This window comes from Poecilia mexicana, unplaced genomic scaffold (assembly GCF_051168715.1).
Source record: "Poecilia mexicana isolate PSO_F unplaced genomic scaffold, ASM5116871v1 scaffold_20, whole genome shotgun sequence".
Taxonomy (NCBI): Eukaryota; Metazoa; Chordata; class Actinopteri; order Cyprinodontiformes; family Poeciliidae; genus Poecilia; species Poecilia mexicana.
The window spans coordinates 11,996,500-12,018,602 of NW_028263389.1; the positions used below are offsets into that span (position 1 = coordinate 11,996,500).

The window sequence follows — 22,103 nt, forward strand, 5'->3', positions numbered from 1 at the left end:
GTGGCAGCATCATGCTGAGAGGACGCTTCATCAGGCACGGAGAATCTGGTCAGAGCTGGATGGGAACGTGGATGGAGCCAAACGAGCCCTGGAAGTAAAACCTCTGGCAGGTTGCAGAAACTCGAGACTCCAGCAGAGGTTCACCTTCCAGCAGCAACAACCCCAAACATTCCCCTGAACACCCACAGCTGGAGGTTTTCTGCAAAGCACTTGCAACACACAAGATCTTTATGCAGATTTTCTTCCTGTTCTCTATTACGCTCTGTTTTTTTTTTCTTTTTTCCATAAAATCCCAATGAAACACATTTAAGTCTAGTTGTAACGTGATACAACGTGAAAAAGTTTAAAAGTGTGACAACTTTCGCAAGGTATCGTAATGCTAAAAGCAAAAAGCAACTTTTAAAAAAAAACAAATAACAGCTCCCATGACCTTGGTGCGACAGTTTTAGCTCTTATAATGCAGCACATGTGAGGTACACGGTGGTACTTTGTACATACACAAAATTATTTGGGTCACGATGAAGTCAGGCGGCCACGGCACATAGCCTGCAGTGGCTACGCGCGGCCCACCTCATGTCACTGGACTGTGCTGGTTGCATGCTAATTACAGCTAATCCCGTTAGTTTAAAGATGCTGTCCAGTGTTGTTTTTGTTCTCACAAACAGATGCACCCCGACAAGAAGAACACAGCTGGGTAGCAAAACATGGATTCACAAAATACAAAGTTGTTTCTTTTTTCTTTTCTTTTTTTTTTTTAAAAAGGGCGCTGACGGGGAAAAAAATACATCTTTATATTTGGGTTGGTGACATCACAAGAGGCACAAGAACCGAGCTAACCGGAATTAGCAAGGATTACGATGGACGACTTTGAACACTGATTCTGATCTGAATTCGAGCAAGAAGTTCAACCCTATGTTGATTGAAGAATTTGATCAAAATGATGAACGTAGAGGGAGGAAATGAAACGGTAATACAAACGGGTTTTGTCAGAAGAACTCTGGACAGACTCCTTACACCTTTTGTGATGTCACAAGAGGCATGTTGGTGCGGAAGCTTCCTTTTTACAGGATTTCATTTTAGGTGGAAACGGATACAACCCGGAATAAAATGTTTTATAGATTAGAAAATATATCTAAAGTGAGTTTGATTGATTTTAAAGAAAAATCTGGCGTGGTTTTGCTTTAAATCTAATGGTTCCGGTAGCTTTCTGATCCAATCACAAGAAATGTAGCTATTCTGGAAAACTTTGGTGAATTGGATCTCCAATTAGATCCCGAGATGCCTTTAGATTAAAAAAAAAAAAAAAAGTTAAATATAAGCTTTCTTTTTGATTTGGTATATATAAACTAACAAAAATACAAAGGGCAGGTACTGCTAGGGCGGGTCTGTTTGGAACCTTTCTTGTTGTTGCGCATTCATGCGCAATCGACAGCCAGAAGAGAGGGGAGAGAAAGCAGGGAGGAGGAGGAGGAGGGGCAAGAAATGGGCGAGGCGAGGAGAAAAAGAGGCTAGATTTCTTCCCTGGCGTCTGTGGAGCGGATCAGAGAGCATCGGTCTATTTTTAGCTCTCTGGGTCTGCTCAGCTTTCGACGCACGTCCAGAGTGCAGCAGCAGCGGCGGCAACAACCGGAGCGCTGCTGCTGCCCCAGACGGGCTTCAAGTGTGGCTCAGCCGCTGTTCATCAGCTGGGAGATCATTTCTGTGCATCATGAAAACAAGTAAAGCTACAGAGCTGTCAGAGGGCGTGCGTTGTTTACGCGCACCGGAACATGGGGATGCGCTTTCCTGTAGAAATTAACAGTACACACAGAGTGGGCAGGATGCAGCCCACCTTCTTGGCCTGGCGCTGGGAAGACAGGGAGACACAGCAGGCTGCTGCGTCTCCAACCAGAGCTGCACCCGCAATCCCTACGCCGCTGCCCTCCTCGTAACGCCGGACGGCTCCAGCGGAGGAGCAGAGCTGACCCTTCTCGACCCGCCCAGGGTCTCCGAGGTCACACGTCGCTTGGTGTCCGAGCACGGTGCGCCACGCTGGTCGGCACGCAGCCACAGCACACCAGCCACAGCGCCTTCTGGATCTCCTGGTTCCTGAAGGCGTAGATGACCGGGTTAATGATCGAGTTGTAAGTGGCAGGCACCAGCGTGGCGTAGGTATACAGCGGAGGGTAGGTGTAGTCGGCTATGAGGGAGTAGACGGTGAACGGCATCCAGCAGGCGGCGAAGGTGCCCAGGATGATGGCCAGGGTGGACACGCCCTTCCGGGTGGTGACGTAGTGGGGCGTGGCGGCCAGGAAATGGTGCTGCAGGGCGATCTGGTGGGCGTGGCGCATCACGATCTTGCAGATCTGGACGTAGAGCTGCAGCATGAGGCCAAAGAGCAGCAGGAAGGAGACGGACAGGACCGCGATGTTGTTCTTGGTCAGAGGTCGAACCACGCTGCAGGTGACCTCCTCGGCCAGGCAGTTGACCCCGGTGACCGGCAGCAGGCCGAGACACAGGGAGAGACCCCACAGCAGCACCAGCATGGTGTAGGTGAAGGCCGCCGTCCGCTCCGAGTTGTAGGTGAGGGCGTAGTACAGCGACAGGTAGCGGTCGACGGTGATGGCCAGCAGGCTGAAGACGGAGGCCGAGAAGGAAGCCACCACCAGGCCCACCGTCAGCAGCTGGGCCGAGTCCGAGCGGAGCAGGTAGGCACAGGTGAAGTGAAGGACCAGGCCCAGGCCGGCCAGCAGGTCGGCCAGAGCCAGGCTGCCGATCAGGAGGAACATGGGGGCTCTGAGCGTCGGGTTCTGCCAGATCACCAGCACCACCAAGGCGTTCTCGCAGGCAATCAGGGTCCCCGATGAGCACAGCACGATGTCCCAGGGGTTGACCAGCAGTGGCAGCTGGCTGGGCCGGAGGGGGGAGTCCTCCGCTGGGAACGACCCCAAGCTGGTGCTGTTGTCCATCGGGGCCCCGCTGGCCCACGCTGTGGGATCGGGGCTCAGCCAGCTGGGGGAGACCGGTGGCTCCTCGCTCATTGTGCCCCCCATCTGAAATTAGAGCACACACACTAAAATTACCACGTGCAGAAAGTTCAGGGGGTAAAAACACAAGCTCCGCCAGTCTGTAGCGAGTGAATCTCATGACGAGGCGAAGTGAGCTGGATTGACTTTCCTCTTCGTCTTTGAACACTTTGTTCAGTCGTGAAGAAGAGGTGATGTTCAAAAATAAGCAGGCGTAAGAATGTGAGAATATTATGCAAAGTCGAGGCAAGGCAAGTTTATTTACATAACCATAGACGAGGTAATCCGGAACGCTTGACTCAACATTGACGGAAAGACAGAAAGACAAAGCATCAGAATAAAAGCCTTGCATGAAGTTAAGATGTGAATTTTAAAGAGATAAACTAATGTTTTAAACGTTTCATCAGTCAGATTGTTTTGATAAAAGCTAAAATAAAAAGTTATGCTTTCAGTCCTGACTTAAAAGAACCAATCTCAGGTTTCCAGGGGGTTTGTTCCAGAGCCGAGGAACGAAACGACATGCTGTTTCGCCTTGTTTAGTTCTGGTCCCAGGAACAATGACTAAAACAAATCCATGAAGACCTGGGGGTCTTTACTGTCCATACTTGATGTGCAACTCAGAAATTTTAAAATCTGTATAGTGCAGTTATTGGTCCATTTTCCTGGTGTTGGTCCGGACTAGAGCTGCAGCTCCAGACAGACCAGAAAGATGTCACTGCTGTAATACAACCTACTCAAATTGACAGTTTTTCCCGTGTCCTCTTTTAACACAGATTAAAAGTGTTAATCTGTCAACACTTTTAAGATAAAGCTAAGCAGATTTAGTAACAGAACCTGGGAAGAACATAGACCACAGCATCAATAAACATCACTGGCTGCTGCTTCTATCAGCTAAAACAGAAAGCTGGGAGAACAACTCAAGACCAACAGATTGGTAAACACTGCTTGGTCTGACGAGTCTTGGTTTCCCCCCTGCAACTTTTATCAGGGCCAGCATTTTTAATATGAACAATGTGAAGGATCATGGAGTCGTCACATGGATCCCCACAGTGTGTGTGACGACTGATGATGCCACAAAGCTTAAATAGTCCCCAAACTAATGTCTTGAATTTGAAAATGGGTTCACTGCCCTGATGATCTCTGGAAACATCAGATCTCAGTCCGGTGGAACAACTTTGAGATTGAGATCACGTGTGAGAAAGGCATGGAGAAAATTTCATTTAACACCTTCATCCCGCTACCCCTAAAAGAAAACTGAAAATATGCAGCTCACTGATCCACCAGTTCCATCTTTGTTCAATGCAGATCCATTTACAGACTGTTTGCACGGTTATTAGGTAAGTCTTATTTCTGAGGACAGTTTTTATAACCACTCTGTTAATACAAAATGCTAATTAACCTCAAACATGAATGTTTAAAGAACTTGAAAGTAAGGTATTGGCTTTTTTTAAAGATAATTATTGTCAGAATTATGTTGCAACTAAAGGAAAAACACGCATTTTCCCATCTGACTTTTTAAAAAAATTTCATCTGTTTAAGTGAGAATTATAAACGAGCTTCACGAAAACTCTCAGATAAACATTTTTGACATAAAAAAAACATTGTCCTTTTGAAAGATCCCGACTTATTCCTAGACCACTGTTTGAAGAAAGTGTTGTTGTTTTTTTAACACTTTCTTGGGAGTTGATTTCGAGCCCATCTCCAACCTGAAAAGGTCCAACCAGTTTCAAAAATAGTTTTGATAAGTCGACAAAACTATAACTCCTTGTTTGTTTGCTTTCACCAAGGTTTTCAATTTCTTCAGTGTATAAAAATCCAACTTAGGTTCTACTAATTAAAGTTATTTTTTAGATATTAAACTACAGTTGCTCAAACCAGCATCCTTAGATAGCTGTGGTGAACAATCTTATTTTTTTCTAGAGGCGTTACAGTAGAATCAACAAATCCCAGTCTGGAATCCCAAACTAGTTCAGGATGCAACTTTTTTTTTTTTTACTCAATCGCTCCATCAAAAGATGACGCCCTGAGCGTTTACCCACATCGTCACCAAAACAGCCACTGTAAAGATACATGAATACATCTCTTGAATTGTTTTGCTTTCTGATTAATATTTAATTAAGGCTGGGCTTGATCACTTTATCCAGCTTTGATTTAAGGCTGTTTTTATCACATTCACTCATTGCCCGGCACAGTCTCGGTTTTCAGAAAGTGGTACTGAGTGTTCTCCGGGCTTTGGAGACTAAAGCTCGCAGCAGTGTTACTGCTCAGAATTCACTTCGTTGGTTCTTTTTTTTTTTTTTTTTTTAAAGACCAAACACTACACTCTGCAATTATTATATGAGGTACAGCCGCGCTATCAGTGGAGAGGTGGAACAGATTGACTAAAAGTTATCCCAACAGAGGTCTATTACGGTCAAGGGCTGTGTTTATAAACGAATCGACAAAAGAAGCCAGCGGATAACCAAAATCGATGCTTTGCACTAACTTACAGGTTGCAGAAGTCAATACCGACAGCGCTGCCCTGCCAATGGCCACAGCTCAATCCACCAGCTGCTAGAGAACATACCGCACCCGTCATGGAAACGCCACCACATCCCTGCGCACCTTGCTTTGGAAAAATGGCATTGCACCTTCACTAGCTCAGTCCGCATAATGAAGGTAAAGAAGAGAAGAAGAACAAGAAAAAAACATGCATTTCTCCATTCATGCAAAGGATGCTCAGTAATCACCAAGCTTCCATCCATTCATCCATCCATCCGTCCATCCAGCCTACCTTGACTCTGCGAGGTGCGACTTCCCGTCTAAATGGAAGATCGACCGTTTTGTATTCCCATGTTAGGGATGCAGATGATGCGGCGCCGGCGGACAGAGACGCAGCTCACAGCGAGGAGAGGAAGAGGAGGAGAGAGGATCATGGAAGAAAGACCGGGGAGGGAAGAGCGCGGCGGCGGCTCGGCCACTGACGGGGCCGTGGACTGCGGTGGTGCGGGGACGGAGCGGCGAGTGGAGCAGCAGCGGCGGAGGAAGAGGAGGAGGAGAGAACGAGGAGGAGAGGAGGGAGGGGGGCAGACAGGAGGTGAGTGAGAAGAGAGGAAGGTGGAGATGAGGATGATGATGCTGCTGAAGGAGGAGTCCCAGTAGGGTCACACTGGTTTGAACTCCGGTAATTTGCCTCGCGCTTCATCAAGGTATTACCGAGTAAACAACAGGGGTTTTTTTTCTCCTCCCCCTTAAATGTTGAGCATATAATTTAGTAGGAGTAATTGTGGAAGATGTTTAACTTGTTTTTGGCCAGACCCAAGTTTCAGACGGGAGGTTGCTGGATGCAGAGAGTCGCTTTTCCTCCCGCGACGCCCTGCTATTCTGGTCCTGTCTGAGCTATTAACAGCGACCTCCGATGTGTGTCACCAGCCTCCTCTTCCTCCCTGTCCTCCATCTTCTGCTGCGAAGTCACCTCAGAAGACATGTGGGCTGCACAAAAATGCATTAAGATGATCATGCAGATGCATATCGTTAGATAACTTTGAATAATATTCATAAGGCGAAAAGTATGTAGAGTGATATTCTCATAAAACTTGATTGCATAGGAGGAATAAAAATGACTTTTTTTAAACAGAAGTGTCGGCCTACTGAAAGAATGTTTTGTGTGCACTTAAAACGGGGCCCAGGCTGCTTTTGCATGATTTACTGCATGAATGCGGTGTGACATGGAGAGCGATCAGATTCAAACATTCACATTTTCCTCTTAACAACCTGCAGCTTTACTTTGGGATTTATGTCAGGGGAGATTAAAGAACTGAAATGAATAAAAACTTGTCTAATGAAATGCACTAAAAGATGCTTGGCTGTGCAAACTTTAGGTAAAAGATGATAGACAACCATCAGCAGATCACGTGACGCCGACACTAAAATAGACTTAACACAATTTGATTTCCAAATGATATCCAGAATTTAATTTCATCACAAAAGAGGATTTTGGACCAGTGTGCAACAGTTCAGCATTTTAAGAAGATCATGTCTTAAAGTTAAATACTCTTATTTTAGCAGAATACAAACACGGCTTTGATTTGATAAAAAAGTATTTAGGAACACAAATGTTTTCTTGAATTCTCCATTTATAGGTCTTTCTAGTTTAGAGGGCCACATAAAGAGTTATGGTGGTCGGAAGACCTTACGTTTGGTACAGTTTATTATGGAAAAGCATTCCATATTATTGTACAGTCATAGATACATTTATAGAATAATCTTGATTGAGCTCGTATAATACATTTTCGGAGGGGTGCAGAGTTATTGGTCATAATCAAAATAACAATAAAAAAAATTAAGCATATGCAACAACATCCAAATCTATTGAGATGCATCGGTGTGTGATCTTCCGGCTGCGCTGTTTACTGGCTCTGAATGGATTAAAAATAACTCCGGATGGAATTTAACAAAAAGCAGGAGTAGCGAAGCACACCACTAGATGGCGACGTCGAGTCCCCCTATGAGTCATCAGTGGGACCTGTGGGACGCAGAAAGTAGAGCAGACGGTCCCTCAATCTTATTGGCTTTATTTCTTTTTCTTTAAAACAGAAAATGATCGCTTCACAACAGGCCTTTTCAAGCAACCCCCCACCCTCACATTAAGCTTGCCAACACCTACAAAACAGTATCAAAAGTGCACCATAGTGTTAATACATCTTCTCCGAGTCTAACATTTTCCAATGATAATATCTTAATGAAATATTTATACAAATACCATTCTGTACACTAGAAATACACAGCCCAGTGCTCCCTGTAAGCAGGGCACCCACCTCCTGTCCGTCCTCCGTCACGTCCATGACCAAAAAAAACAAAACAAAAAAACTTTTGTCACAGTTTAGGTTAACATTGTGGGAGGTGGAGACTCCAGGCCGATATTACATCATATGAATTAAATACCCACTCACCCCACACCCAAGGCAAAAACTAGAACAGCACTCATACAGCCAGTCAAAATCTGTACAACCCTCAGTCCCTTCTTCTGCAAACAATCATGACAGTTTCATTTGTTGTCGTCTCTCTCCGTCCTCGCAGCAGCAGCGGTGGCGGTGGATGAAGGGGAGCAGTAAGGGCATAGGAGGAGGAGGAGGAGGAGGGGGGGCCAGCTGGTAAGTAGAGGGGACTGCCACGGCTGAGCTGCGGCGCTGAGAAGCCTCAGGTAGAAGCAGGTATGACGCCGTGCGAGTTTACAATCTGCTGCTTCCCCCCCTCCCCAACAAAGTTAGAAGAGAGCGTCTCTCTGGGATGATGTGGCAAAGCGCTGCGGTCCACATCTGGTTTAGTCTCTGGACTGGTAAAAGAGGATGTAGCCCGACTCGGAGTTCTTGGAGATCTCGGAGGTGAGACCGTAGAACTCTTCGATGGCCTGGGCGTCGATTTTCTACAAGAGCAGAAGCGAGACGGACGGCTCAGTTACAGGACAGACAGACATGGTTCCTAAACGCAACACAACCTGCTTACCTCTACAATGTCGTCATCAAACAGCAACCAGAAGTCATGACTTTTTACAATGGCGATGTAGTGACCCCTGTTTGGACCACTGAAAAAACAACAAAAAAAAGTTTATCCTTTAGAGCTACAATTTACAGATTCAGCTTTAAATTTCTGAGGTTTTCAGGTAGTTTTAAAACATTCTGGACATTTGAGAGGAGAATGTATTTCCCTAAAGTGTTTCAAAATGTGTAATGCAAGGTCATATACAATAATTACATCACAACGATTACATTACATGCTGCATCCATTCTGTATACTTCAAAAACAACAAAAAAAACATTTTAGAGGGGAAATGTAAGACAAAAAACTCCAACAGTCTTAATTCTCCAATATTTTGTTGAACCATCCTTTGATTCAGTTTCAGCAGAAATCTATTCATCCCAATTTCGCAACATTTCTCTTCCCAGATTTAATCCGTGTTAGAAGTCTCCAGGCCTGAAAAGGCAAATCTGCAGATCTAAATGGAAAATGAAATCCCTCTTCAACTTTCTGGCAGATAATTGAAGGTTTGGGGTCAAAACTCAGATTTACATACTTCCATCAACCATGACGCTGCCACCACCTTGCTTCACTTTTGGTGCCTCATTTGTGGCCAAAAGGGTAAATACATACTACAAGACATTCTCCAACTCAATTTGTGGAGGTTTTAACACCTTCTGTTTTACAACCAGTGAAGAGTTGCAGATAAAATAAGAAATTGTTGCCACATGTAGGGAATAAATCCAGAAGTTGCCAGAAATCCCTGTCGCTCCTTCAGTGTCAACTTTTATTTATAGCAACTGAATGTGGAAAATGTGTATTGTTTCCACTGTTAGACCATTACTGCTGCCTTTGAGGCAGACGGCTGGAGCAATGGGTGGGAATCACAAGCTCAGCTCCATGACGGAGGTTTTTCTGTGAGGACTGCCGTCTCTTCCTCCTCCACTGCTGACCCAACATGTCGGCTAAAGCTCTATTCTTGGGCCTTTTGTTTTTTCCCTGCACCTTTTTATCACTGGGAACTATGCTTTGTAAATAATGGATTCCACTCCATTTAAATGCAGATGAATGTTGAACCTACTTCCCCCCCTCGAGCAGCCTGATGCTCACTCTATTGGGCCACTTCTTGACTGATATGGATGGCTCTTAAATCACTAAGGGGTTTAGACTGGAGCGAGCTCGAATTAGAGATGACATTTTACACATGTAGGGCTCTTATCCCACTCTAAAGTTCAACCTTTTTTCCCTCCGTTATTGTTTGTTTCGTGCAGAGCTCAAGTCTGTTCCAGCACGCACTTACTGAAAAACAAGCAGGGAACACCTTAAATAAACACAGACACACACAAACTCCCACTCTTAGAGTCAAAAGGAGAAGAGATGTTTTAAACACCGGTTGCTCGTTCGCATGCTCACCTCCCACAATGCACTACCACAGCAACCAGGTCGTATAGCCTCTCGGGATTGGTGGCGTCTCCAGAGGTGTTGAAGAGACGGAGCTCCAGAGGGAAGACAACGCGATAGGACAGCTTGGTGTATCGCTGGAGCTGCTCCATGTACTTAAAGCGCTTCAGGTGCAGAGCCAGAATCATTGGTAGCTTCTTCACACGCATCCTGAAGGGCCGGAGACGAATTCAATTAACCGAGACGATGGACAATTTACAGTGACTTTCACCAGAAACATCAATGTGTTTAACTGGGATTTCAACATGAAGCTCTGAATAATTTTGAGGTGGAAGGAAAAGGCTCCAAGATTTTTCTTTGACAAAAAAAAAAAAAAATCTTTAGAGGCTTTTCCTTTAGAGCTCCACCAGATTTACACATCCAAAGGTTGAAAATCTGGCTTACTCTTTGCAAAACAGCTCAAATTCAGTCACACTGGATGGAGAGCATACTTCCTAGATGTGGTATTTTCCTCCAATTATCTCACGCCACTTTGTGTTGATCTCTCGCATAAAATCCCAGTAAAAGTCATTAAAGTTTGTGGATTCAGTGGAACAAAATGTGAAAAACTTGAGGGGCATAAATATTTTTGCAGGACATTGGACCCAAAAGAATCTGCTCCACTGACCTCTTGTGCGCCTCCTGCTTGCTTCTACATTCCTCACAGTAGTATTTGTACTCACTGCACAGAGTCTCCGTGTTACTGAACCCTCTGAGAGGAAACAAAAGAAAAAACAGTTAATCCAGGGTCCACGCTTACAAAAATAATCCCACATCTTCCTGGTGCCATTTCTGTGTTCCCAAACAAAGCATTTTAGCTGCTATTATGTTAAGTAGATCTTAAATCTATTTTTTTTTTTTTTTTTTTTTACCACTTTAACCTTTTTGATAATACAGAAGTCCAAAAAAGGTTTTTTAGGAAGCTTATACTAACATGTCTGCTGTGAAAAATATGAAAAAATAGCAAAGGAGCAGCTTAACCAGCGTGCAGGAAACTACTGACTTGGCCAACTTGGACTCTGGCTGGGTCAAAGAAACAGCTGTTTCGTTTCTTTCAACTGATAAAATCAGAAATAAACCTATTTATTTATAAATACTAAATAAAACACTTGAGGAAGAACATCTATACATTTAATGGACAAGCGATACAAAACCTATTGTTGTTGAAAATGTGTTTTTGGACAAACCCAAGCTGCGTTGCTAAAGTCTGTAGCCTCCAAACAAGTGGCCAATTTAGCATCATTTCCTTTACTAAACAGGTTTACAGTTGTGAGGTAGCAGCAGAAAAGATTTACGCTCCGTCACTGAATGTTGGTGTAAGGGTACACTGAGAAGACAGTTTGATTTTGAGAGCTCTTTTATATTTAATGCACAAATTTGACAAGATTCCACATTCTTAATTCTGGGACTTGACCTGCATTTTTCGTTGGTCCGGACTTTGAAAACGGCTGCTTAAGTTTCTGCCTCTAGACAGAAAAAGCACGCCTCACTGTGGTCTTATCTTGCTTACAGCAATGCATTCAGCTGATTCGTTAAAGTAAATTATTGATTTTTTTTTTCTTGTTGCGTTGGAGGGAACTGCCAGCTTGACTCCGCTACGCTGCATGCAAGACGTACAAACACAGAAGTGAGCAGAACCAGCGGCCACGCACCCCTGCAGCATAAACGAAAGGAAGAGCGAGGCCTACGGTTGTCGGACTGAAACCTTCCTGTCACACTGATGGGGAAAAAAGATTCCTGCAGTATTATCATTTATTATACATTAGATTTAATTTTTTAAACGGTAAAAATTATAAGAAATTGGGGTTGGTTCAGCATACATGCCGTTTTACCACAGGTTCCTGTTCTGCAGGAAATGACAAACGCAGACTTCTAAAAATGACATCACATTAATAAACTCTGTTGACACACAACCATGCAGCGATGCTCAATAAATTAATCATTTCAAAATGGAAGAAGCTTTAATTACAATTCTTCAAAATTCACAAGTCCGTTTCAGGATGGTTCAGTTAATCAGCGGCGTAGTTTTACCTGAGGCAGTGTGTGATGGAGGTATTCTGTTCCACATCCACAGAAAGGTCCAGAAAGTCTTCATCTTTGCTGCTTATCTGGAGAGGGAAAAAACATGTTAAAATGGCAGATTTTTTTTTTTTTTTTTTTAAATAGGACTCCAACTTTTCAGACCCCCCCAGAAAAAGAACGTTTACGTCAGTGAAAATGTACGACGCGATCTCACCGTTTCACACGTGAGACAACGCGTCTCGTTGGTCAGAGTGCCTTGGAAGATCTCGTGGACCCAGGTGGGAGCAGGCGTGGCGTTGCTGTTGTTGTTCTGGGAGTCCAATGTGCCGTTGGCTAGGCGACCGTTAGACTTCTCCTGCTTCCTCTCCTCCTGCAGCAGATCTGCGATGGTGTTGAGCAGGTAGTTCAGGAACTCGTGGGCATCCTGCTGCATGTAGTTGTCAAACAGCTCTGAGGAGAGGAGAGGAGAGGAGAGGAGAGGAGAGGAGAGGAGAGGAGAGGAGAGGAGAGGAGAGGAGAGGAGAGGAGAGGAGAGGAGAGGAGAGGAGAGGAGAGGAGAGGAGAGGAGAGGAGAGGAGAGGAGGACTGTAAGATGCACTGGATCTTCATCTGAAACAGGTTGTTTTATTTGCGTTTCCTTCCCCGCTCACCATTCTCCTTGCGTAGCCGTGTGATGAACTTCTTGGGTGGTATGACCCCCACTTTTCTCTTTTGGTTGGCGATGCTGTGGAACAGGTCGGCCAGGCAGGTGAGCAGGTTCTCCTTCCGCCGAGGCTGACTGCGGTACGCCAGGATCTTCTCCCGAAACGGCCGGCAGAAGTAAAGAGCCTGCAGCACCGAGTTGCAGTAGCAGGTGTTCCCAAACTAAAAAAAAAAAAAAAAGATCACAAAACAGAAATGAGTAATTAAAAAAAATCCTATAGCCACAGCTGAGCTGCAATTACAGCCAGATAGCATATCCACCTCTTCACTTTGATTGCTGACCCTTTTAAAAAAAAAATGTAGTTTAGATTGAGTGTGTGCCAGCAGCCTCTGCTCCATCAGAGCGCTCCAGAGCCAGGTGGTAGATGTACGGTAAGCACACAACAATCATTGTGATTTTTAAAAGGCAGGCTAGATTTCTACATCAAAGCTTCGCCGCCTCTTACAACATAAAAGAGCAAATTCAAGAGCAAATGACGTAAATCACAGGCTTCTTTTTTTTTTTTTTAAACAGTGCGTGTCCTTTGTTTGAATCATCTATCGCTACCTGTTCTGTTATATTTATAACAAAGTAAATCCACCCTGCTCATGCATCGTTCGTCTTTAACTCCTAGAATCCCAAAAGAAATCAATTTGCTTCAGGTCATTTTAAGCAAAGAGCGTCACAAAAAGGACATTTTTTCCCAAACTGATCCCAACATCCCAACATACTTGAGTGTAAAAAGCTTGAAGAAGCACAAACGTGTTCCTTTTTTTTTTTAATTCTTGCAAAACTGGTTTCCTGCACTCAGCACAAAAAAAATAATAAATAACCAGCAGAGAAACCTGGTGCAGCAGCTGTGCATGCAATCTGATCTGGACATTTTTCAGTGGAGAATATAGCGACAAGGTAAACCACTAATACAAAAAAGATTTAAAGATTTATTATATTTCTTGAAACATTTTGTTTTCTTATAGTTTACAACAGATTAATAATGTTTATCTTAATACTAACTAGTAGCTCCGTAAGTGTGCACTGCAAGCTGTTATCTTCCAGCTGAACACTGGACCATGAAGCTACTTCACTGCTCTGCAGCAAGTTTGCATCTAAACTGCAGCATGAATTTACCTACAGCAGTCTAATGTAAAAATATAAATTGCATTAAAGCATCACATCCACTTTATTTTGCAAATCAACGTCAGAGAACGAGGATTGATGATTGCATCCTAATGATACTTTGGCCTAATTTGCGTTAAAAGCTCCAGCAGGTGGTGAAACGATCCTTCTCGTGCGTTTCCCTGACTGCACCGAGGAACTGAGCAGCTACGCCTCTCTTGCTCTCGTTTTTCATTTTATCAATGGCAAAATGTCAAACAGTTTTACAGCTTACTAGGACAATAATAAGCTACAGTTATCAATGAAACAACACCAGAACCAAAGAACGAAAACAGAGCTCTTGTTCAAGTTGGGATTTTCCCCTTCTGGAAGTTTGGAAAAGCCAAGTTCAAATATGCAATTAAATTCAGATTAAATCCAGCCACCAGCAAAGCCACAGGAATCCCAACTTTACAAAAAACAAACATATAAGCAATAATATTAGTAGGACTGTAAGCTTTTAGCAGAGCGAGTTTTCAAGGAAGCATCAGAGCACTGAAGCTGGCTGACAATTTTCCAGCGTCGAAAATTTTTTTCGGCATCTGGACAAAACTAACATAAGTTCAAATCTTTAACAAATTCCTCATTAGACTATTTTAGATAAATACAGATTCTCTATAACCCAATTTGTCAGTAATACCTCCACAACACAAAAAAGTATTTTTTAATCTGAAATCAGTTCAGAAATCTTGTAACCCAGAGTTCCAGAATTTTGAGAAAAATAAAGATCAGATTGAGATTTTATCTCATCTAACGCAATTTCCATTGAGTCAATGTAAGACTGAGACTCTACAACTCACTCTCAGTTTTTATTTTCCATACTTATCTAGACATGGGGAATGTCAAAATAAGAGTCTCTACTCGTCAAAACCCATAGAACAGGAGAGAGTAATGAAGTCGACAATTTCTCTTTTGTCTCAAATGTCCCAGGTTTCTTGGCTCTCTAGTAGTAATACTTACATAAGAAGGTTTCTAAGAAATTACCAGTAGGTATTTATGGTCTGAGAAAACACACAATTCCACTGTGTCACGATGTGTTCCAGCATCTGAGTCACATAAATGCATAAAACACCGTCATGAATCCATCTTCCTCATGTTAGGGTTCTGCATTTTTATTGTTTTTGTCTTAAACAAACAGACTAGGTATGGGCTGCTATGAGATTCTCACAGAAAACCTCTAGTAGAAATGCCACAATTTCACAGTATCAACATGAAAACATACAAAAAAAAAAATAGACTTAATGAGTTTTTATTTAAAAGGCAAAAGCAACATTTATTCCTACTGTTGTTAAAATAATATACGGTAGGAAAATGTTCTAACATTTATTTATAGTTCATTTGATTTTCATACAGACTTAAATAGAAAAATTAAAGAGTTGTTCAGCTCTTGTGTAAAATATACGTTCCTTTTGAGAACCAAACTAAAGTCATGGTTTCCCAAAAAGTCATAGATGATCTCAATATTTTTCCCCCAGCAAATATAATTTTACAAATATTAAGGCTATTTGCCTGGACGACAGCTTTTCCTTCAGAGTGCAGCTTAACAGCACACTGAAAGAGATAATCAACCAATAATTGATTTTATTATTAAAGCAGAGCTTTTCTGAGTTCACTGAGGAAGAAAACTTGCTTTCAGTGTTTATGACTGACTTTTTTTTTTTTCTGAAATTGGTAGAAACGTGTTCCACATTTCGTGTTTTACTCAACAATCGCTGAATCTCCAGCATACCAATAAAAATATTTTTTTTAATTATTTGTCAATATACATCAAAGTTCTCTGATATTAACTAATTAAGCAATTCAGAAATGTTTTTAAAGTAAACCATGATTAGTTCCTTTCAAATGTGTATTCATAAGTAAACATTTTGAATAAATAAGTATTTAAAATTGTTCCAGTGAAGAGGCTGTATTTTATCCACAGTGGTAAAAACATTTTTGGCATTTCTCTAGAGAATGTAGCTTAGCAACAGCAACAAAAAATGAATCTGTATACAATCTCCTTTTCCTTGTCTTTTTAAAATGGCATTTCCTCTTGTGACAACTTCTAAACTAAAAGCACGTGCTGCGGCGAGGAGAGTCGACTCCAGGGACATTGCATATATGTTTTAATGGGAGGAAATTAAGTCAGCTTTAAATAAAGACACATGATCCAACAACCACTTTGTTATTCACTTACATTGACCAGGCCAAAGTAGTGCTCATTAACCGGAAACTGCTCAGATCCAATCTCTTTCTCCAGAGCAGAGGCATTGGCGCCCTGTAAAAAGTGCAACACACACACACACATGTAAATTTCACTAACTCTTAATCAGTTTAGTTGATCTACGACTTAAAAAATAAAACACACATTACACTGACAATGGATTTGAATCGATCCTTTCAAAACAACTTTTGTTCAAATAAAATAAAGATAAAAAACGCAAATATTTGTCATTCCTCTTTTGTCACTAGAGCAAATTATGCATAATTTTCACCTGACAGTAAAGGTAGACATGTCTGCATCCCCACTATTCCCGGAAGGATTTAAATGCAAACCGTCGGGTGATTTTTTTAGTGAGTTTCCATACCAAGGAGATTATAAAGGTTTGAATGATCTGATAGGAGCACAAAGTCAAGCCGCAGAAGGAAGAAAAGAAATAAAACTAGAGACGGAAAACACCACTACGCCGCAAACGTCGTCATTGCCCACCTTATTAATATACGTTATATAGTTAAAGGCCAGTGCAATATCTTAGTTTCCGTGTTCATTGTTTCCCCTAAAAATAATATAGGTTAAGTGTTTGTCTCCCTTAAGTCATCCATTACCCAGCTGCTCCAGTTGTTGACAAGCAGAAACACTGATTTTAGCTACAGATTAGCTGGTTAGCTTTGAATCCCAACGTCAGCAGGTGCACTGTCACCGTCTGCACATTAAGTTTCGACAGACATGACCTAATTAAGACACAAAGCTTAAGCAAAGAAACCACAAACACTCGAAAATGTCCGTGTTTAGCCTTTAACGAAAAAAAAGAGTGCGGAGGAGAAGGCGGTGGGTGGCTACATACCGAATACTGCTTGCCTAGCACAACCAACATTAACTGCTTTCATTTCTATTTCCAGGGCTTAAATAGATGATAATGGTACAGTGGGGGTTTCTGAATCAGCAAATAATCTAAATAATGCCAGCATGTGGCCGCTGTGCACTCACCATGGTACAAAAAGAGGCAAATTTTGAGACTGTCATTAGGATTTCCATTCGGCTAGCGCCATCTTCCAATATACAGCCGCGCGCTGACAGGACTGGGCTGGATGTCCTCGTGAGGAGACGCTGCTGAGCTCGCGACTGCTGCGGACAAACAGCCTGAAGAAGACAAGAGCATTCACTGCTAGTTGCTTCCGTCTTCGTTTAATTAGTACAACCATAGGCTTCTCGTTGCTTTTCAATGTTGGCACATATTCGGACAGTAGTACTAAACATCAACGCAAACCTTTTTGACTTTTATATGCATACATAAATAAATAAAAAAAGCTAAACAATAGTTTTTCACAAGCGAGAGAAAGGTTAGAACCAAAATAAGTGAGAAATATCTTCTTCCTGAAAAGGTTTATTGTGTTATTATTTTTTTTATTGTGGTAATGTAACTTGCAGATTCCCCGTTGCGTTATTAGTCTTCATTAACTTTCGGATATTGTTCGGATATTTCCGTGATTATTTATTTATTTGTTTATTTATTTACTCCAACAAAGCCAATTTACTAACTGCACTGTACGAACAAATGTATCAAATATTTCCTACTGTGGTGCAGTGTTGCAATCAACCTTTGAGATTGGTTGTAGAATAATTTCAAAGGCTTGCTAAAAAATTGCTCCACCCAATTTCATGTGAAATACATACCTATACTTACTGTATATTTTAATTTAATTTAAAAGAAAAACACACATACGAAACACTTATTTTCTTATTAAAATAATCTAATTTCTTTGTTTTAGTTCAGGCAATCGAACTTTCTACCTGAATCCTACTTCACAAGGCGGAGTTTGGGGGCCTTTAATCTCTCTTTCCGCCGTACCCGCCATCTTGTAGAGACCGGGGGTAAGATGTTCTCCGTTTAAATCGTTATTTTCCTCTTTATTATTACCTGATTTATACATAGTTATGTCCGTACGCTCGCCGGAGATGTGTATTTACGCGCTACTGAAGTGTTATTGGGTAGAAAATAATCGCCGAGTGTAGTTTTGTTCGCTAATTGTGATCATGAGGAGCAGCGTGGCTTTCCATGCGGCCCTGTCTACTTCAGAAACACTGGATAGAAGGCTCACTGTCCTTTGAAATACATTAAATATGTAGTAAAAACAGTTAACGGGGTTGTAGCACTTCTGTTGTCATAAGACACAATTAGAGGTATGGACTACGGTGATGAATTGATTATCTCTGTAAACTCCACATTGTTTTATTTTTCTGCAACGCAGCATACGCAGCTTTGGTTAAAATGGCAATTTGTTAAAAGAAAATAATTTCGAAATTATGATCTTAGAATGTAGCAATAAATTAGATACAGTAATGATTTTTTCGTTGGTGGGAAGACACAACTATATTGCTATTTAGGTGAAAGCTACATAAATAAACATTGACTTTTGGTGACATGTTGTAGACAGTATATTTCGTGGGTTATTAAAGGCTTTATTTTTCCTCAGTTATCAGGCATCATGACGAACACCAGAGGCAAGAGGAGGGGGACCAGGTACATGTTTAGCAGGCCCTTCCGCAAACATGGTGAGTAGCTGGTTAATATATGTTATATTGTTAAAGGGCCAGTGCAATATCTTAGTTTCTGTGTTCATTACTGGCCTGTCAAACTCCAGTCCTAAAGGGCCACCGTCCTGCAATGTTAGCTATTCAAGACAGGTGTGTGATTTACACCTGAATCAACTCCTAAACATCTACTGACTCTCTAATAACTCATGTGTTGAAGCAGGACACTGAGGCCTGATTCATGTTTGTATCTTCAAAAAGAAGCTTAAAGAATAAAATATTTTTATCTTGGAAAACGTTTAAAAACCATGCAGAGAGTTTGTGTGAGGACAAGTGTTATATTTGTTTTGATTTCTTTCAATAATCTAATTGTATGTTTATACATTTGTCTAACCTAAGCTACATGTTTAGCCTCTATGTATTCTTGAAACAAGGTAATGAAATACTGCCAAGCTGAAATTTTATTGTTTCAGTAAAAACCAAAAACTGTTTAGCATTTTAATTGTTCAGCATTAAAAAAAAAGTAATAATCATTATTCTAAATGTTATTTCCATTATTTTAATGCTGATCTTTTTTTCCCCCTACTCCGCAGGCCCAGTCCCTCTGTCCACATACATGCGCATCTACAAGAAAGGAGACATCGTAGACATCAAGGTGGGATATTACATGTTTTTTTTTCTTCTGTGTTATATATATTTAAAACCTTAACATCTAGAAAAATTTTCAGTGTAGTCATATAGAGAATTTTAGTACTTATGAATTTTCAAAAAAAAAAAAAAAGCACAAAAGGGTTTGAGAACTAAAACGTGCGCAATGCTCCAGGCTCTTTTACAACATATTTAAGCAGCTCCATAAAGCAGTGAAATGGCCTTTTGCATTGAGCTGACGATGCTGCTTTAATTAAAGCAACATACATCAACAAAAAGTAACAGTGTAGGTATTTTCAAGGTGTAATCAAACGCTGAGGATGGACGAAGCAAACATCTACAGTTTGTTGGTGTTAAAAGTGTGGAATTTTAAAAAGGATGAAAAAATATAATTGGTTTATATGAGGTGATGTTTGAGCACTAGCTAATGGACTCGATGTGGTGATAGTGGATTGATCGTCATGTGGACGTTTTTCCAGGGTACCGGTACCATTCAGAAAGGTATGCCTCATAAGTGCTACCACGGGAAAACAGGACGCGTCTACAATGTGACTCAACATGCTGTCGGCATTATTGTCAACAAGCAGGTCAAGTAAGTAGAAAATGGTTGTTCTGTTTTACTTTGGACTCTGTAGAAGGGGAACTCTTGTTCTTTGCTCTGAGGGATGAAAGTTTGCCTGAACCTCTGGTGTGTTTGTTTTTAACTTTCTAAAAACCCCCATCTTCACTTTGCCACCTGGAGCCTGTATGTCCTCAGTGGTCATTCATGTGGGGGAGAATAGCTCGTCCTCAGGCATCCCGGTCCAAAGCTGGTGTTTGGGCTTCGGGTTGTTTTGAGGAGACATCACAGGTCCGCAGCTTTGCAGGGCATTGCAGACGAGTCGAAGTTGAAGCCACTCAACTGAGGCAATGCTTTTATACCTGTGTTTGTGTACACTTTTCTTTTCAGGGGCAAAATTCTGGCCAAGAGGATTAACGTGCGCATTGAGCACGTAAAGCATTCGAAGAGCAGGGACAGCTTCCTGCAGCGCGTCAAAGAGAACGAGCGCAAGAAGCTGGAGGCCAAGCAGAAAGGCACCTGGGTGGAACTGAAACGCCAGGTATGATCTGATCCTGAGAGGTTTTAGCGGAGAACAATATATGTAACAGAAATGTATTCAAAGCACCAAACGACTGCATTTAATTTCCTCCAGAGAGATTTCGCACTTTGTATGTTAAGTGATATTGACTTTATTTTTGTTCTCCTCCTCAGCCCGCTCCTCCTCGTGAGGCTCACTTTGTCAGCACCAAGAAGAACGAGCCCCAGCTGCTGGAGCCAATCCCCTACGAGTTCATGGCATAAAGTGCTCAAATTAATAAAGATATTTGTACACATCCCATTTGACATGCTGTCGTCCTTGTGCACGCCTTTTTAAATATGAAACAGCTGTGACGGGCCTTCACTCGGTGATGATTCTCCTCCTTTGATTTCCAAAAAAATGAAATCAAACGCACCTTATTTCACCGGCGAACTGAGAGTGACGGGCCTATGTCACAAGCATTTCATATTGTTTGCACCAACCACACAACTAGGAGAGAAACACAGACGGGGCGAATGCCTTTAGAGGTCCAGCTATTGCTCTCCAGACTGCAGTTTTCTCATTGGTCAGAGCTGGACTGCAGTGGCCGACTTCAGTCCTAGGGCTGTTAGATGTTTGCTTGAATTAGATCAATTGTGTATTTCGAATTCCCTGCTGCACTTTTTGAAATACTGGGAAGGTATTTAGCTGTGGAGCACCTCAAAGGACACTGGTCCTTGAGGTCTGGAGTCGGACATCCCTGGTAGAGATGAAAGTCTCTACCAGGGACGAAAGCTATTTGGAGGGGAGACGTGTAGAAGTTATAACTTTTTCTGTAAACGTCTCAACTTTGAGGTTTACTCGTGAAATATTTTGAGATGAAGTAACTTCTGAACTGGCTCAGAAATGCACTTTAGTTGTATATTTACTCCAAATAATCCTCTCCTAAACTCTCACAAAATGAAAACCATAAATCCTGAAAAGCAATTTTTCAGTTTTACGTTTTGCATAATTCACTGAGGTTAATTTTTGCTGTAATTAGAAAAGCAAATTATAAAATCTTCAAATATTGCCGGTTTTTTAAATATTAAGAGCAAAAATAAATATCTCTATAAAGATTGCTTCTGTGCGAGCAAGAGTTGCATAGTACAGCAAAAATAGTTTTAGAATCACTTAAATTGTCATAAAGCTGTTCAACTAAATGTCACTGAGCAAATGTAAGTCATGCGCGTTCTCAGGACCTAACCTGAGAATATATGTAGCTTGTAATAATTGCAGCTGCTCGGGAAACTGCAGGTTCAGATGATTTAATACTAACGCTCCAACCGGACAGTTTACATCCGGTTGGATACTAAATTCTTCACTTAGCTTTTCTTGTTTGTCCAGCAGGGGCAGTGTGCACCATCTTGTTTTGAGCCAAGAGGTCCACCTGCAGCTTTAGTATTGATATGAACGATTATTGCTCTCTGTCTTGACCATTCAGATAGTGTTGGCTGTAGAATAATATAATCCATGTTTGAGTTTAATGCTCGAGTTAAACTTTCATATTTAATCACATTAAATTTGAAGTGTGTTTTCCTGTTTAATGCAAAAATATTTGTGTTATTTATTTTTTGTGCGTCTTGCTCTGTTTAATAAGCGGAAATGGTATAATAAAGAGCCAAGTCTCTGTTGGTGTGGGCCACTTGATGTGTGCTGTTTAATCAGTGGAGGCTGAATGGCTGGTTGGTTATGTGACAAATAGGTTATCTCACCCCATCTTAGTACTTTACCCAATATTGACACAAATTAGGAACAGTTTGCTGAGATAAGGCAGCTTAGGAAGGAGGAGAGGAGCAAAGGATTCTTTTGGCAAACACTAACAT

The 22,103-nt window shown here is 41.8% G+C and overlaps 3 protein-coding genes across 3 annotated transcripts; 1 reads left to right on the plus strand and 2 right to left on the minus strand.

The window, feature by feature from the left end:
* Positions 1-1,994: 1,994 nt before the first annotated feature.
* Positions 1,995-3,032, minus strand: gpr12 (G protein-coupled receptor 12). The gene has a single exon (XM_088001290.1). The coding sequence runs from the start codon at positions 3,030-3,032 to the stop codon at positions 1,995-1,997; it is 1,038 nt and encodes a 345-aa protein (XP_087857416.1).
* Positions 3,033-7,542: 4,510 nt separating this feature from the next.
* On the minus strand, positions 7,543-17,199 carry usp12a (ubiquitin specific peptidase 12a). Its single transcript, XM_014975250.2, has 9 exons — positions 16,988-17,199; positions 15,977-16,057; positions 12,614-12,827; positions 12,178-12,413; positions 11,973-12,049; positions 10,570-10,653; positions 9,915-10,112; positions 8,490-8,568; positions 7,543-8,409 (listed from the first exon to the last, which is right to left on the minus strand). The coding sequence occupies exons 1-9, from the start codon at positions 17,033-17,035 to the stop codon at positions 8,308-8,310; spliced, it is 1,119 nt and encodes a 372-aa protein (XP_014830736.1). The 5' UTR covers positions 17,036-17,199; the 3' UTR covers positions 7,543-8,307.
* Positions 17,200-17,767: 568 nt separating this feature from the next.
* rpl21 (ribosomal protein L21) lies at positions 17,768-20,559 on the plus strand. The gene is made up of 6 exons (XM_014975299.2): positions 17,768-17,872; positions 18,475-18,553; positions 19,126-19,187; positions 19,660-19,772; positions 20,130-20,280; positions 20,433-20,559. The coding sequence occupies exons 2-6, from the start codon at positions 18,487-18,489 to the stop codon at positions 20,520-20,522; spliced, it is 483 nt and encodes a 160-aa protein (XP_014830785.1). The 5' UTR covers positions 17,768-17,872; positions 18,475-18,486; the 3' UTR covers positions 20,523-20,559.
* Positions 20,560-22,103: the final 1,544 nt, after the last annotated feature.